The sequence below is a fragment of the Aquarana catesbeiana genome, linkage group LG08 (genome assembly GCF_042186555.1).
Source record: "Aquarana catesbeiana isolate 2022-GZ linkage group LG08, ASM4218655v1, whole genome shotgun sequence".
Taxonomy (NCBI): domain Eukaryota; kingdom Metazoa; phylum Chordata; class Amphibia; order Anura; family Ranidae; genus Aquarana; species Aquarana catesbeiana.
Genome location: NC_133331.1, coordinates 292,438,110 through 292,454,800, shown reverse-complemented (window position 1 = coordinate 292,454,800; position 16,691 = coordinate 292,438,110). Strand labels below are relative to the sequence as shown.

Sequence of the window (16,691 nt, the reverse complement as noted above, 5' to 3'; positions counted from 1 at the left end):
GAGAGGTTAGGATGGAAATGGGGGAGTCTGTACTGAGAGGTTAGGATGGAAATGGGGGAGTCTGTACTGAGGGGTTAGGATGGAAATGGGGGAGTCTGTACTGAGGGGTTAGGATGGAAATGGGGGAGTCTGTACTGAGAGGTTAGGATGGAAATGGGGGAGTCTGTACTGAGGGGTTAGGATGGAAATGGGGGAGTCTGTACTGAGGGGTTAGGATTGAAATGGGGGAGTCTGTACTGAGGGGTTAGGATTGAAATGGGGGAGTCTGTACTGAGGGGTTAGGATTGAAATGGGGGAGTCTGTACTGAGGGGTTAGGATTGAAATGGGGGAGTCTGTATTGAAGGGTTAGGATGAGAGTGGGGGAGTCTGTACTGAGGGGTTAGGATGGAAATGGGGGGAGTCTGTACTGAGGGGTAAGGATGGGAGTGGGGGAGTCTGTACTGAGGGGTAAGGATGAAAATGGGGGAGTCTGTACTGAGGGGTTAGGCTGAGAGGGGGGTCTGTACTGAGGGGTTAAGATGGGAGGGGGTCTGTACTGAGGGGGTTAGAGTGGAAATGGGGGGTTTGTACTGAAGGGTTAGGATGGGAGGGGGGTCTATACTGAGGGTTAGGATGAGATGAGGGTCTGCAGTGAGGTTTTAGGATTGAAATGGGGGAGTCTGTACTGAGGGGTTAGGATGGAAATGGGGGAGTCTGTACTGAGGGGTTAGGATTGAAATGGGGGAGTCTGTACTGAGGGGTAAGGATGGGAGTGGGGGAGTCTGTACTGAGGGGTAAGGATGGAAATGGGGGAGTCTGTACTGAGGGGTTAGGATGGAAATGGGGGAGTCTGTACTGAAGGGTTAGGATGGAAATGGGGGAGTCTGTAGTGAGGGGTTAGGATGGAAATGGGGGAGTCTGTACTGAGGGGTTAGGATTGAAATGGGGGAGTCTGTATTGGGAGGTTAGGATGGAAATGGGGGAGTCTGTACTGAGGGGTTAGGATGGAAATGGGGGAGTCTGTACTGAGGGGTTAGGATTGAAATGGGGGAGTCTGTACTGGGAGGTTAGGATGGAAATGGGGGAGTCTGTACTGAGGGGTTAGGATGGAAATGGGGAAGTCTGTACTTAGGGGTTAGGATGAGAGTGGGGGAGTCTGTACTGAGGGGTTAGGATGCAAATGGGGGAGTCTGTACTGAGGGGTTAGGATGGAAATGGGGGAGTCTGTACTGAGGGGTTAGGATGGAAATGGGGGAGTCTGTACTTAGGGGTTAGGATGAGAGTGGGGGAGTCTGTACTGAGAGGTTAGGATGGAAATGGGGGAGTCTGTACTGAGGGGTTAGGATGGAAATGGGGGAGTCTGTACTGAGGGGTTAGGATTGAAATGGGGGAGTCTGTACTGAGGGGTTAGGATTGAAATGGGGGAGTCTGTACTTAGGGGTTAGGATGAGAGTGGGGGAGTCTGTACTGAGAGGTTAGGATGGAAATGGGGGAGTCTGTACTTAGGGGTTAGGATGAGAGTGGGGGAGTCTGTACTGAGAGGTTAGGATGGAAATGGGGGAGTCTGTACTGAGGGGTTAGGATGGAAATGGGGGAGTCTGTACTGAGGGGTTAGGATTGAAATGGGGGAGTCTGTACTGAGGGGTTAGGATTGAAATGGGGGAGTCTGTACTGAGGGGTTAGGATGGAAATGGGGGAGTCTGTACTGAGAGGTTAGGATGGAAATGGGGGAGTCTGTACTGAGGGGTTAGGATGGAAATGGGGGAGTCTGTACTGAGGGGTTAGGATTGAAATGGGGGAGTCTGTACTGAGGGGTTAGGATTGAAATGGGGGAGTCTGTACTGAGGGGTTAGGATTGAAATGGGGGAGTCTGTACTGAGGGGTTAGGATTGAAATGGGGGAGTCTGTACTGAGGGGTTAGGATTGAAATGGGGGAGTCTGTATTGAAGGGTTAGGATGAGAGTGGGGGAGTCTGTACTGAGGGGTTAGGATGGAAATGGGGGAGTCTGTACTGAGGGGTAAGGATGGGAGTGGGGGAGTCTGTACTGAGGGGTAAGGATGGAAATGGGGGAGTCTGTACTGAGAGGTTAGGATGAAAATGGGGGAGTCTGTACTGAGGGGTTAGGATGAGAGTGGGGGAGTCTGTACTGAGAGGTTAGGATGAAAATGGGGGAGTCTGTACTGAGGGGTTAGGCTGAGAGGGGGGTCTGTACTGAGGGGGTTAGAGTGGAAATGGGGGGTTTGTACTGAAGGGTTAGGATGGGAGGGGGGTCTATACTGAGGGTTAGGATGAGATGAGGGTCTGCAGTGAGGGTTTAGGATTGAAATGGGGGAGTCTGTACTGAGGGGTTAGGATGGAAATGGGGGAGTCTGTACTTAGGGGTTAGGATGGGAGTGGGGGAGTCTGTACTGAGGGGTAAGGATGGAAATGGGGGAGTCTGTACTGAGGGGTTAGGATTGAAATGGGGGAGTCTGTACTGAGGGGTAAGGATGGGAGTGGGGGAGTCTGTACTGAGGGGTAAGGATGGAAATGGGGGAGTCTGTACTGAGGGGTTAGGATTGAAATGGGGGAGTCTGTATTGAGGGGTTAGGATGAGAGTGGGGGAGTCTGTACTGAGGGGTTAGGATGGAAATGGGGGAGTCTGTACTGAGGGGTAAGGATGGAAATGGGGGAGTCTGTACTGAGGGGTAAGGATGGAAATGGGGGAGTCTGTACTGAGGGGTAAGGATGAAAATGGGGGAGTCTGTACTGAGGGGTAAGGATGAAAATGGGGGAGTCTGTACTGAGGGGTTAGGCTGAGAGGGGGGTCTGTACTGAGGGGTTAAGATGGGAGGGGGTCTGTACTGAGGGGGTTAGAGTGGAAATGGGGGGTTTGTACTGAAGGGTTAGGATGGGAGGGGGGTCTATACTGAGGGTTAGGATGAGATGAGGGTCTGCAGTGAGGGTTTAGGATTGAAATGGGGGAGTCTGTACTGAGGGGTTAGGATGGAAATGGGGAGTCTGTACTGAGAGTATAGACTAGGAGGGAAGAATGTAATAGGAAGGGTCTGTACTACTGAGGGGTTATGAGGGAAATGTGGGGGTCTGTACTGAAGGGTTAGGATAAGAGGGGGGGTCTGTACTAAGGGGTTTGGATGGAAATAGGGGGTCTGTACTGAAGGCTTAGGATGGGAGTAAGGGGTTTGGATGGAAATGGGGGGTCTGTACTGAAAGCTTAGGATGGGAGTAAGGGGTTTGGATGGAAATGGGGGGTCTGTACTGAAGGAATAGGTTGGGATTGGAGAATGTAATAGAAAAGGTTTGTACCGGGGGGTTGGGCTGGAAGGGGGGTATCTGTACAGAGGGGATAGGTTGGGGGGGGGGGTGAAATGGGAAAGGTCTGTATTGAGAGGTTAGAGGGAAGGGGGAGTCTGTACTGGGGGGATAGGTGGTGGGTGGGGGGGGGTTGAGGGGGTTACACTGGAAGGGGAGAGGGAAGGGGGAGTCTGTACTGGGGGGCAAGGTGGGGGGGGGGGTCGAGGGGGTTACACTGGAAGGGGGACTCTGTACTGGGGAGAAAGGTGGGGGGGGTTGAGGGGGTTACACTGGAAGGGGAGAGGGAAGGGGGAGTCTGTACTGGGGGGATAGGTGGGGGGGGTTGAGGGGGTTACACTGGAAGGGGGAGTCTGTACTGGGGGGAAAAGTGGGGGGGGGGGGTTGAGGGGGTTACACTGGAAGGGGAGACTGTACTCTAAGGGGTTTGTACCAAGGGATTAGTATGGGAGGAGGGCTCTGTACTAAAAAGTTGTTCTGGGAGCAGAAAGTCTGTACTGAAGGGTTAAGCTGGGAGGAGGACTTTCTGTACTGGGGGGTCTGTAAGGTTAGTCTATGGAGGATATGTATTGGTGGAGGTCTGTACCGGGGAGGACTGTACTGGTGGTGGAGGTCTGTAGTAAGGGGTTTACAAAGGAAGGAGGGGGTCTGTACTGAGATGGGAGGCTGGGAAGAGGTCTGAACTGAGGTCATAGGCAGGGAACAGGGTCTGTACAGAAGGGTTAGGCTGGAAGGGGGAATACAGGGCTGTGGGAGAGGGACTGTACTAAGAGAGATATTGGAGCTGTTGGTGAGATTTGTACTGTAGGGAACATGGGCTGGGGGGGTTTGTACTGGCAGGAGGGGGATATATTGTACAACCAGTACAGTCCACATAATCCTCTCTTATCAATTATTGGTCTACAGGGAACTGGCATAGATCACATGACCAATGAGGATGGAGGAAGAGTGGAGTCACATGACTGAGAGGATACTAAACCTCACCCTGGAGATCATCTACCTGCTGACCGGAGAGGTGAGGAGGATTCTGGGAGGTCACATGTCATCACTCTTATCTCTATTAATAAAACACAGACCTGACCGGAGAGGTGAGGAGGATTCTGGGAGGTCACATGACATCACTCTTATCTCTATTAATAAAACACAGACCTGACCGGAGAGGTGAGGAGGATTCTGGGAGTCTAACATGATATTCCTATTGGTTCTCCAATACAGAGATTTCCTCTTCTGAAGTCCGGTGATCATATGACCATCACAGTGCCTCCATGTGACTCCCTAAAACCCGAGAGACACAACATGGAGAAGATTCTAGAAGTCACCAAGAAGATGATGGAGCTGCTGACAGGAGAGGTGAGCGGTGCCGGGAATTCTGGGACATTATCCAGTAACAGACAAGGGATGTGTCTGGATGGTGACTGTATCATTGTGTGTGTCAGGTTCCTATAAGGTGTCAGGATGTCACTGTCTATTTCTCCATGGAGGAGTGGGAGTATTTAGAAGGACACAAGGATCTCTACAAGGACGTCATGATGGACAATCAGCCGCCCCTCACATCACCGGGTAAGAGGAGACTTTATTGTAAAGGAGAGAGCAGTACGGAGGGTCCACCTAGATCCCCCATCATCTGATAAACACATAGAAACAATGTATTCAGTCAGTGTGTGTGTTTCCTACAGATGGATCCAGTAATGGGAACCCACCAGAGAGATGTCCCCGTCCTCTGTATTCCCAGGATTCCACACAGGGAGATCATAACTACGCACACCATGATCAGGTAAATAAATAACTATTATTGGTATTTCTTATTTATACACATGCTTGTTTGTTACAATAAATGTCTTAATATATATTTAGAGTGAAAACCTTGGGGTCTATAATATTTCTAAAGAAGAGTATAAAGTGGAGGATGAGGAGTATGGTGTGGTGAAGGAGCTTTTTGAAAGACATAAAGATCTCTATAAGGATATCATGATGGAATCACCTAATTACAGAAACCCACCAGAGAGATGTCCCCGTCCTCTGTATTCCCGGGATTCCACACAGGAAGGTCACACCATCCCTCACCATCATCAGGTAGGTGGAGTTGAGGGTCGGGAATATAAAGTGATTGAACACTCTGACATGTGGAGATGATGTGTGGACTCTACAAGATGATATTTTCTATGTGATCTCACATCATAAATACTTCTATGTTACAGATGTTATTTTCTGCCATTCTCTTGGTTTAGGGTGAAGATCTGATGAACATAAAAGTTGAGGGTGAAGTAGAAGAGACGTATGTGAGGGATGATCAGCAATATACGGAGGAGGCTGGAATGACGAGGACATTCATAGAGGAGGACACTCCTACAGAGATCAGCACAGGTGAGCCATAATATATTCTTCTCTTATCTCTGCTCTGTTACTGCACACTGATTGGGCGGAAGCTGAGTGGTATCAGCCAATGTCTTCTCTCGGAGGAGGTCCAAAGGCCCTTTGACTGAAGAGGGGAAGAGTACCAGCTGGTTGGGACATCCACAGAGAACATCTGCTCACTCATATCTACCTGATCCAGATGGAATCTTGATGGAAGTGAACTAACCCTCTCATATCTATTGATGATGTTTTTATATTTTTCCAGGACACGCCATGGAGAAACCCTCAAAGGATCGTCTCACTTTATCTCCAGGATGTAAAATGGAAGATGAGGACATCACAGGAGATTGTGGAGGAGAAAAGACAATGATCTCCACTATAGATGGTGGACTTCACAGTGTGGATAGACCATGGAATCCCTCTGACTCTGAGCAACCTCGTACTGTGAGGGATGGTGCCGGAATTCAGAGGAAGAAGACATTTCTCTGTCCTGTATGTGGGGAAAGTTTTAGCTCTGAATTAAGTCTTTCTGTACATCAGAGATATCACACGGGTGAAAAGCTTTATTCCTGTTCTGAGTGCGGGAGATGTTTTCTTCATCAATCAAAACTGGTCACACATTACAGATTACATACGGGCGAAAAACCGTTTTGCTGTTCTGAGTGCGGGAAATGTTATCAGCGGAAATTCGACCTTGTTGTTCATCAAAGATCCCACACGGGGGAGAAGCCTTACTCCTGTCCAGAGTGTGGGAAATGTTTCTCAAAGAAGTTTGTTCTTTCCATACATCAGAGATCCCACACGGGCGAGAAGCCGTATGTCTGCCCCGAGTGCGGGAAATGTTTTGCACAGAGGTCCGCTTTTTCCAGACATCAGAGTTTTCACACGGGCCAGAAGCCGTACTCCTGCCCCGAGTGCGGGAAATGTTTTACGCAGAAATCGGACCTTGTTGCACATAGAAGATCTCACTCAGGGGATAAGCCGTATTACTGCACTGAGTGCGGGAAATGTTTTCTAAGTAAATCGGATCTTGCTAAACATCTGAGGTCTCACACGGGGGAGAAGCCGTATTCCTGTCCTGAGTGCGGGAAATGTTTTTCGGACATGTCCTGTCTTTCCAGTCATCAGAGATCGCACACGGGCGAGAAGCCGCATGCCTGCTCTGAGTGCGGGAAATGTTATACTCGGAAATCAGGACTTGTTATGCATAAAGCATCACACTCAGGGGAAAAGACGTAGTACTAAGTGTATGAATTCCTGTGAACACCCTCAGGGCACAAAATAAGGTGCCCTGGATCATGTTTTTAATAAAATACTTTCATATGGAGAGCTGCTGTATGCTTTATTCTAGTGGTCTCCAAACTGCGGCCCGGTGGCTGGATGCGGCCCTTTGCTTGCCTTTATCCGGCCCTTGGGGCACACCAACAACGGGGCATAATTCCACCCACTGACAGCAACAACGGGGCACTATTCCTCCCACTGACACCAACAATAGGGCACTATTCTTCCCAGTTATACCTGTAGTGATCGGGTATAAATATGTATTGGGTGTATAGATAATTAATATTTAGGTATTATTATAATGATGATGTAAGTACTCTTCCGCAGCAACCCAATTCTTCCAGAGAGATGCACTTTATTGACTTCCAACACAGAACAAAGTCCAAAGTCCACAGATGACAAAGAAATCCGACAGAGGAAATATAATTCAGAACCCCATGTCGTAGGTCCGAGTGTGCATACACAGACAAGCCTCTCCCAAAACTAAATGCCAGCTTGAATGTCCTCCATGAAATACGAGTCCACTAGGAGGGAGTTTCTGCTAGGTCAACCCAAAATACTCTTTGATCTTATTGTTACCCCGTCAAGTCTAATTACCATCAATAAATACTTCTACTATGGTCCTTTAAACAATGTACCCTTTGAAATGTTCAATTAGGTTTCCAGACCATACCTCACCTCACACACCTAGGTAGACTTGCATACGATCAACACATCAAAGAGTCTTCAGCTGTCCCCTTGATATGTTAAAATTCAGTTGGACAAATCAACCAGTCAATTGAATTCTGGCCTGGTCAATATTGATTGCATGTGTACATACACACAACAATGTCCCACATAAATCGGTGAACATTACAACATATTACAACAATACCAACAATGGGGGGGGGATTTTTCTCCCACTCATACCAAAGATGGGGCACTATTATTCCCAGTGAGACCAACAATTTGAGGGACTTTGATAAGGTCCGAATTGTAATGTCTAGACGACTGGGTCAGAGCAACTCCAGAACTGCAGTGCTTGCGGGATGTTCCCGGTCTGCAGTGGTCAGGACTGACCAAAAGTGGTCCAAGGAAGGAAAACCAGCCAACGGGTGACAGGGTCATGGGCAGCCAAGGCTCATTGATGGAGGTGGGGAGAGAAGGCTCGTGCTGGAGGTGGGGGGGGGGGAGGCTCATTGATGGAGGTGGGGAGGGAAGGCTCATTGATAGAAGTGGGGGGAAGGCTCACTGATAGAGGTGGGGGTGAAGGCTCACTGATTTTGAATGGGAGGGAAAGCTCATTGATAGAGGGGGGGAGGGAAGGCTCATTGATGGAGAGGGAAGGCTCATTGATGGAGATGAAAAAACCAAAAAGAAAGCGCCTCTTAGGTATAAAGGATTTATTCACATGCTAAAAACATAGTAAACACTTACATTGAGGTGGGTAATGTGCTGCTTCCATAAAGAACTTGTCCCGGTGTCTCTCAATAATTCCTAGTGATCAGGGAGAGCCTAGATGGACGCCGTGCGGGTGGCCGCGGACCTCCGCTCGGAAACACCGGCTGTATGAGCGGTGTAGTGGAGAAGTCACTTCCGCGTTCCAGCGGATCACATGGGAGATGACGTCACTCGGGCAGTTCAGATTAGCTGGGAACCACTACGCGTTTCTGAGCATGCGCGAAGCTCGTAACGGGCATGCCCGTTACGAGCTTCGCGCATGCTCAGAAACGCGTAGTGGTTCCCAGCTAATCTGAACTGCCCGAGTGACGTCATCTCCCATGTGATCCGCTGGAACGCGGAAGTGACTTCTCCACTACACCGCTCATACAGCCGGTGTTTCCGAGCGGAGGTCCGCGGCCACCCGCACGGCGTCCATCTAGGCTCTCCCTGATCACTAGGAATTATTGAGAGACACCGGGACAAGTTCTTTATGGAAGCAGCACATTACCCACCTCAATGTAAGTGTTTACTATGTTTTTAGCATGTGAATAAATCCTTTATACCTAAGAGGCGCTTTCTTTTTGGTTTTTTATGCATATATGGAGGATCGACTTCACTCAACAGGAAGCAGCCCTTGGTATCCTGGAGAAATAGATTTCCCTGATTTTTATTGATTCACGGATTACAGACTTTACTGTGGAATTATTTATTGACTATTTCTGTTATTTTATATTCACGGACTTTAGCGCGATTACATCATATGTTTTATCATTGATGGAGATGGAGCGGGGAGGCTCATTGATGGAGGTGGGGGAGGGAAGGCTCATTGATGGAGGTGGGGGAGGGAAGGCTCGTGATGGAGGTGGGGGAGGGAAGGCTCGTGATGGAGGTGGGGGAGGGAAGGCTCGTGATGGAGGTGGGGGAGGGAAGGCTCGTGATGGAGGTGGGGGAGGGAAGGCTCATTGATGGAAGTGGGGAGGGAAGGCTCATTGATGGAGGTGGGGAGGGAAGGCTCATTGATGGAGGTGGGGAGGGAATGCTCATTGATGGAGGTGGGGAGGGAAGGCTCATTGATGGAGGTGGGGAGGGAAGGCTCATTGATGGAGGTGGGGGAGGGAAGGCTCATTGATGAAGGTGGAGAGGGAAGGCTCATTGATGGAGGTGGAGCGAGAAGGCTCATTGATGGAGGTGGAGAGGGAAGGCTCATTGATGGAGGTGGGGAGGGAAGGCTCATTGATGGAGGTGGGGAGGGAAGGCTCATTGATGGAGGTGGGGGAGGGAAGGCTCATTGATGAAGGTGGAGAGGGAAGGCTCATTGATGGAGGTGGAGCGAGAAGGCTCATTGATGGAGGTGGAGAGGGAAGGCTCATTGATGGAGGTGGGGGAGGGAAGGCTCATTGATGGAGAGGGAAGGCTCATTGATGGAGGTGGGGAGGGAAGGCTCATTGATGGAGGTGAGGAGAGAAGGCTCATTGATGGAGGTGGGGAGGGGAGGCTCATTGATGGAGGTGGGAAGGGAAGGCTCATTGATGTACATTGGGAGGGAAGGCTCATTGATGTACATTGGGAGGGAAGGCTCATTGATGGAGGTGGGGAGAGAAGGCTCATTGATGGAGGTGGGGAGTGAAGGCTCATTGATGGAGGTGGAGAGGGAAGGTTCATTGATGGAGGCGGAGAGGGAAGGCTCATTGATGGAGGTGGGGAGGGAAGGCTCTAGTGCTGTGCATCTTCACTGGTCTCACGATTCGATTCGATTACGATTATCTGGTCTTCGATTCGATTCCGCGATGCATCACGATGCATCATGATTACCGACGAGCTCCCACTTCCGCTTTGGCCACCTAGGTGGCCCTTCCACCCTGCAATCTTCTGGGACACATCACAGTTCCCAAAAGATTGCCCGGCTATGCAGGACATCGCAGTGAGACATGCGTACCCGGCTGTGAAGCTGCAAGCTGTCACAGCCGGATGCCCACAGTAGTATTGCCAGCGCTGTGGACAGGCAGGGGAGAGAAGGGAGGGTTTGGGTGGCCACGTCGCTGGATTGTGGGACAGGTGAGTGTCTTTTTATTAAAAGTCAGAAGATGCACTTTTTTGTAGATACTGACTTCTAATAAACAAAAAATTGACTGGAACTCTGCTTTGAATTAAAAATAACCTCACTCCCTAAAAAGTGCACTAATCCGGTGTACTACAGGGTACAGAGATTCACACACGGCTGCTTGGAGGTCAGAAGGGATAGAATCCACAGATGACAAACAGCCCTGTGAAGTTCCCTGTACTGTCTCTGTGCTGACCAGTGGCAGCTGGTGCTCAAAATTTTTTTGGGGGGCGCAAACAAACTGAAAAATACTGAACCTCCCCCATCAAATGCAGCTTCACTGTCCCCATCAAATGCAGCCACTTGTGCCCGTCAAACGCAGTCACTTGTGCCCAAACGCAGCCACTTGTGCCCGTCAAACACATCCCCCTGTGCCCAAACGCAGCCCCCTGTGCCCAAACGCAGCCATTTGTGCCCGTCAAACGCAGCCACTTGTGCCCGTCAAACGCAGCCCCCTGTGCCCAAACTCAGCCACCTGTGCCCATTAAATGCAGCCATCACTAACCCCCCCACAATTACTTTCTTTTAATTAATGTTATATTACAATAGATGCTGTGCCCCCGCTGTATGTGCTTTTAAAAAACAATGTCACCTCATACCGAATTTCGCCGTAGTAGTACGTTCATGTGACTCCCGGCTCGTCCCGTCCCTCCCCTCTCCGCTCTCCTCTCCCCTCTCACGTGTCTCCTGAGTCCTGACTTCAGCGGGGAATTCTCAGTCCCGCCTGCTGACCATAGTTATCGTATCAGAAGAGAGGCGGGCGGGACTGAGAAATCCCCGCTGACGTCAGGACTCAGGAGACGGAAGAGGAGAGCGGAGAGGGGCGGAACGGGCCGGGAGTCACATGATCGTACTACTACGGCGAAATTCGGTATAAAGCGACATTGTTTTTTAAAAAGCACATACAGCGGGGGCACAGCATCTATTGTAATACAACATTAATTAAAATAAAGTCATTTTAAAAATACACTCGGAGCACTTTCCCGGGAGGGGCGGGGCTAGTAATGACGTCACCGGACATCGATTTTCCGGTCCTTATGCATCGATGCCGCATCGGGGACACCCGAATCGCGATGCATCGATGCAATGATTAATTTCAGCACCCCTAGAAGGCTCATTGATGGAGGTGGAGCGGGAAGGCTCATTGATGGAGGTGGAGCGGGAAGGCTCATTGATGGAGGTGGGAAGGGAAGGATCATTGATGGAGGTGGAGAGGGAAGGCTCATTGGTGCAGGTGGGGGAGTGAAGGCTCATTGATGGAGGTGGAGAGGGAAGGCTCATTGATGGAGGTGGGAAGGGAAGGATCATTGATTGAGGTGGGGAGGGAAGGCTCATTGATGGAGGTGGATGGGAAGGCTCATTGATGGAAGTGGGGAGACTCATTGATGGAGGTGGGGAGGGAAGGCTTATTGATGGAGGTGGGGGAGAAGGCTCATTGATGTAGAATGGGAGGGAAGGCTCAGTGGGGGAGGGAAGGCTCATTGATGGAGGTAGGCAGAGAAGGCTCATTGATGGGTGTGGAGAGGGAAGGCTCATTGATGGAGGTGAGGAGGGGAGGCTCATTAATGGAGGTGGGGGAGGGAAGGCTCATTGATGGAAGTGGGAAGACTCATTGATGGAGGTGGGGAGGGAAGGCTCATTGATGGAAGTGGGGAAACTCATTGATGGAGGTGGGGAGCGGAGGTTCATTGATGGAGGGGAGGTTCATTGATGGAGGTGGGGAGGGGAGGCTCATTGATGGAGATGGGGAGAGAAGGCTCATTGATGGAGGTGGGGGAGGGAAGGCTCATTGATGGAGGTGGGATGGGAAGGCTCATTGATGGAGGTGGGGAGGGGAGGCTCATTGATAGAGGTGGGGAGGGAACACTTGTGATGGAGGTGGGGGGGGGGCAAATGCTCATTGATGGAAGTGGGGAGGGAAGGCTCTTTGATGGAGGTGGGGGAGGGAAGGCTCTTTGATGGAGGTGGGGGAGGGAGGGCTCATTGATGGAAGTGGGGAGACTCATTGATGGAGGTGGGGGAGGGAGGGCTCATTGATGGAAGTGGGGAGACTCATTGATGGAGGTGGGGAGGGAAGGCTCATTGATGGAGGTGGGGAGGGAAGGCTCATTGATGGGTGTGGGGAGGGAAGGCTCATTGATGGAAGTGGGGAGACTCATTGATGGAGGTGGGGAGGGGAGGCTCATTTATGGAGGGGGGAAGGGAGGCTCATTGATGGAGGTGAGGAGGGGAGGTTCATTGATGGGTGTGGGGAGGGGACGGCTCATTGATGGAGGTGAGGAGGGAAGGCTCATTGATGGAGGTGGGGAGGGAGGGCTCATTGATGGAGGTGAGGAGGGGAGGCTTATTGATGGAGGTGGGGTGGGGAAGGCTCATTGATGGAGGTGGGGTGGGGAAGGCTCATTGATGGAGGTGGGGAGGGAAGGCTCATCGATGGAGGTGGGGGGGAGGCTCATTGATGGAGGTGGGGAGGGAGGGCTCATTGATGGAGGTGGGGAGGGAAGGCTCATTGATGAAGGAGGGGAGGCTCATTGATGGAGGTGGGGAGAGAAGGATTATTGATGGAGGTCGGGGGGCTCATTGATGGGGATTAGGAGGGCAGGCCAATTGATTTGGATGGAAGGCTCTATTATGGAGGTGGGGAGGAAAGGCTCATTGATGGAGATGAGGGGGGGAGGCTCGTTGATGGAGGTGGGGAGGGAAGGCTCATTGATGGAGGTAGGGAGGGAAGGCTTATTGATGGAGATTGGGAGGGAAGGCCCATTAATGGAGGTGGGGAAGGAAGTCTCATTGATGGAGGTGGTGACGGAAGGCTCATTGATAGAGGTGGGGAGGGAAGACTCGTTAATTGAGGTGGGGGAAGGCTCATTGATCGAGGTGGGGTGGGAAGGCTCATTGATGGAGGTGGGGAGGGAGGGCTCATTGATGGAGGTGGGAAGGGAAGGCTCATTAATGGATGGGGGGAGGGGAGGCTCATTGATAGAGGTGGGGAGGGAACACTTGTGATGGAGGTGGGGGGGGGGCAAATGCTCATTGATGGAAGTGGGGAGGGAAGGCTCTTTGATGGAGGTGGGGGAGGGAAGGTTCTTTGATGGAGGTGGGGGAGGGAGGGCTCATTGATGGAAGTGGGGAGACTCATTGATGGAGGTGGGGGAGGGAGGGTTCATTGATGGAAGTGGGGAGACTCATTTATGGAGATGGGGAGGGAAGGCTCATTGATGGGTGTGGGGAGGGAAGGCTCATTGATGGGTGTGGGGAGGGAAGGCTCATTGATGGAAGTGGGGAGACTCATTGATGGAGGTGGGGAGGGGAGGCTCATTGATGGAGGTGGGATGGAAAGGCTCATTGATGGAGGTGGGGAGGGGAGGCTCATTGATAGAGGTGGGGAGGGAACACTTGTGATGGAGGTGGGGGGGGGGGGGCAAATGCTCATTGATGGAAGTGGGGAGGGAAGGCTCTTTGATGGAGGTGGGGGAGGGAGGGCTCATTGATGGAAGTGGGGAGACTCATTGATGGAGGTGGGGGAGGGAGGGCTCATTGATGGAAGTGGGGAGACTCATTGATGGAGGTGGGGAGGGAAGGCTCATTGATGGAGGTGGGGAGGGAAGGCTCATTGATGGGTGTGGGGAGGGAAGGCTCATTGATGGAAGTGGGGAGGCTCATTGATGGAGGGGGGAAGGGAGGCTCATTGATGGAGGTGAGGAGGGGAGGTTCATTGATGGGTGTGGGGAGGGGAAGGCTCATTGATGGAGGTGAGGAGGGAAGGCTCATTGATGGAGGTGGGGAGGGAGGGCTCATTGATAGAGGTGGGGGCGAAGGCTTATTGATGGAGGTGGGGTGGGGAAGGCTCATTGATGGAGGTGGGGAGGGAAGGCTCATCGATGGAGGTGGGGAGGCTCATTGATGGAGGTGGGGAGGGAGGGCTCATTGATGGAGCTGGGGAGGGAGGGCTCATTGATGGAGGTGGGGAGGGAAGGCTCATTGATGAAGGAGGGGAGGCTCATTGATGGAGGTGGGGAGAGAAGGATTATTGATGGAGGTCGGGGGCTCATTAATGGGGATTAGGAGGGCAGGCCAATTGATTTGGATGGAAGGCTCTATTATGGAGGTGGGGAGGAAAGGCTCATTGATGGAGATGAGGGGGGAGGCTCGTTGATGGAGGTGGGGAGGGAAGGCTCATTGATGGAGGTAGGGAGGGAAGGCTCATTGATGGGGGTGGGGAGGGAAGGATTATTGATAGGTGTGGGGAGTGAAGGCTCATTAGTGGAGGTAGAGAGGGAAGGCTTATTGATGGAGATTGGGAGGGAAGGCCCATTAATGGAGGTGGGGAAGGAAGGCTCATTGATGGAGGTGGGGACGGAAGGCTCATTGATAGAGGTGGGGAGGGAAGACTTGTTAATTGAGGTGGGGGAAGGCTCATTGATCGAGGTGGGGTGGGAAGGCTCATTGATGGAGGTGGGGAGGGAGGGCTCATTGATGGAGGTGGGAAGGGAAGGCTCATTGATGGATGGGGGGAGGGAAGGTTCGTTGATGAAGGTGGGGAGTGAAGACTGGCCTGTGTAGTCTGATCCAATAGAAGAGTTACTAGCGCTCAAACTGCTGAAAAAGTTAATGCTGGTTCTAATAGAATGCTGTCAGAACACACAGAGCATCACAGTTTGTTGTGTACGGAGCTGTGTAGGCGCAGACCGGTCACGGTGTCCATGCTGACCCATATCCACAGCCAAAAGAGCCTACAGTGGGCATGTGAGCATCAGAACTGGAGCATGGTGCACTAGAAGAAGATGGCCTGGTCTGATGAATTCACAAATAGTTTGAGGAACACAGCAATGAGTTTGAGATATTAACTTGGCCTCCAAATTCTCCAGACCTCAATCCATTAAAGTATCTGTGGGATGTGCTGGAAAAACAAACCCGATCTACAGAGGCCCCACTTAACAACTTACAGAACTTAAAGGATCTGCTACTGACGGCTTGGTGCCAGATACCACAGCATACCTTCAGAGGTCTAGAGGAGTCCATGCCTTGAAGGTTTATGGTGGGTGGTCATAATGTTATGACCAGTGATGCTGATTGGTGTATAGTACTTAAAAGAGGGGTAATTTTTAAATACTAGGGCTAGATACATACAGTATTTTTTAGTCTAGAACCCTATCAAGGATCAACTGAGGGGAAGCTAACCCTGGAGTCTCCAACCGATTGTTCCATAACTTCCCACATTTTTTTAGGCCATTCCTTATGTTTATACACTAAGTGTTCTCACAGCAGGTTATCATTTACTACCCTTAAGAACATAGAATAAGTTGGGGGAGCTGGGAAGATCCACTTCTGCACTATGAATAGTAAGCAAGGATGGATAGCTGTATAAGTGTTAATGCTCCTCATGCATTTTTTTTTTGCGTTGTTTAACCAGGACCTCCTTCTTTTGCTGATAGGGCCATTGTTGCATTTACTGCAAAGTGGTGGTGGAAGGAGAAGAGGTGGAGCAATCTATAAGGATATAGACTAGAGTGACATACACACTACAAGACGTTTCTCGGGGGCTGCAGTTCCTCTGGGCTCCACAAGGTGGTGATCTCTCTTATACCATAGAGATAGGAAGTCTCTATGAAAGACAGGAAGTGATGTCAGGTAAAGACAGGAAGTGATGTTAGGTATAAATAGTAAGTTCCGGGTGAGAGGTGAGTCGGGAGGACGTAGAGAGGAGACATTGCTGGAACGGGCAGGTAATAAGATCTTATTTTCTATTTACACCCAGTAACCCCCCCGTCATGTCCGTCCTCTTCCTCCATAGTCACTGTGATGTCTTTTATCTCCAGCAGATGATGATACATACATATATAGTGTGGAAACCTAGATTAACCTCTTCAGGGGTAGAACATTCCCCACTTACGGGGCCGGAACATTCTCTTCATTTTAGAGATGTGTCACCTTTTCCGCCTAGCGTATCATATCACATTTCTTGGGGGTTCATTTGGACTTAAGAGGAATCTTCTTCGGTTTTCTTTGCCGGGAGATTAAAAACGAAGTAAAAGTAAACGGCTCAAATCAAAAACAACTCTACATATAAAATGGAATTTCTCATGCGGCAGACAATGGCATACTTAGGTGGGGTTGTGAGTGATTGTGGTCTGCATTTCACCCGCCCGACATTTTTGTTTTTTGTGTTGCTGTCAGACAGGCAGAAGAGTCTCTGTAGAGATAGTATTATAGGCATTGCAGGGCCACTTCTATTTTTT

General features: G+C 50.7%; 3 protein-coding genes and 1 pseudogene across 3 annotated transcripts in view; 3 read left to right on the top strand and 1 right to left on the bottom strand.

The window, feature by feature from the left end:
- Positions 1–7,103, top strand: part of LOC141104964 (uncharacterized) — a 71,539-nt gene extending 64,436 nt beyond the window's left edge. Inside the window, exon 11 of the mRNA XM_073594773.1 lies at positions 5,928–7,103. Within this exon, the coding sequence (XP_073450874.1) occupies positions 5,928–6,887 (960 nt within the window). The 3' untranslated portion in view covers positions 6,888–7,103. The remainder of the gene's footprint in view (positions 1–5,927) is intronic.
- LOC141104954 (gastrula zinc finger protein XlCGF53.1-like) overlaps positions 1–16,691 on the top strand; it is a 255,234-nt gene that overhangs the window by 9,269 nt on the left and 229,274 nt on the right. Inside the window, exons 2-5 of the mRNA XM_073594762.1 lie at positions 4,200–4,308; positions 4,509–5,067; positions 5,148–5,366; positions 5,522–5,657. Of these exons, the coding sequence (XP_073450863.1) occupies positions 4,225–4,308; positions 4,509–4,739 (315 nt within the window). The 5' untranslated portion in view covers positions 4,200–4,224 and the 3' untranslated portion in view covers positions 4,740–5,067; positions 5,148–5,366; positions 5,522–5,657. The remainder of the gene's footprint in view (positions 1–4,199; positions 4,309–4,508; positions 5,068–5,147; positions 5,367–5,521; positions 5,658–16,691) is intronic.
- The window catches only part of LOC141106799 (uncharacterized), a 262,881-nt pseudogene that overhangs the window by 134,258 nt on the left and 111,932 nt on the right, over positions 1–16,691 (bottom strand).
- LOC141104989 (uncharacterized) overlaps positions 16,085–16,691 on the top strand; it is a 31,852-nt gene continuing 31,245 nt past the window's right edge. The window contains exon 1 of the mRNA XM_073594796.1: positions 16,085–16,178. The gene's annotated coding sequence lies outside the window, so the exon portion shown is untranslated. The remainder of the gene's footprint in view (positions 16,179–16,691) is intronic.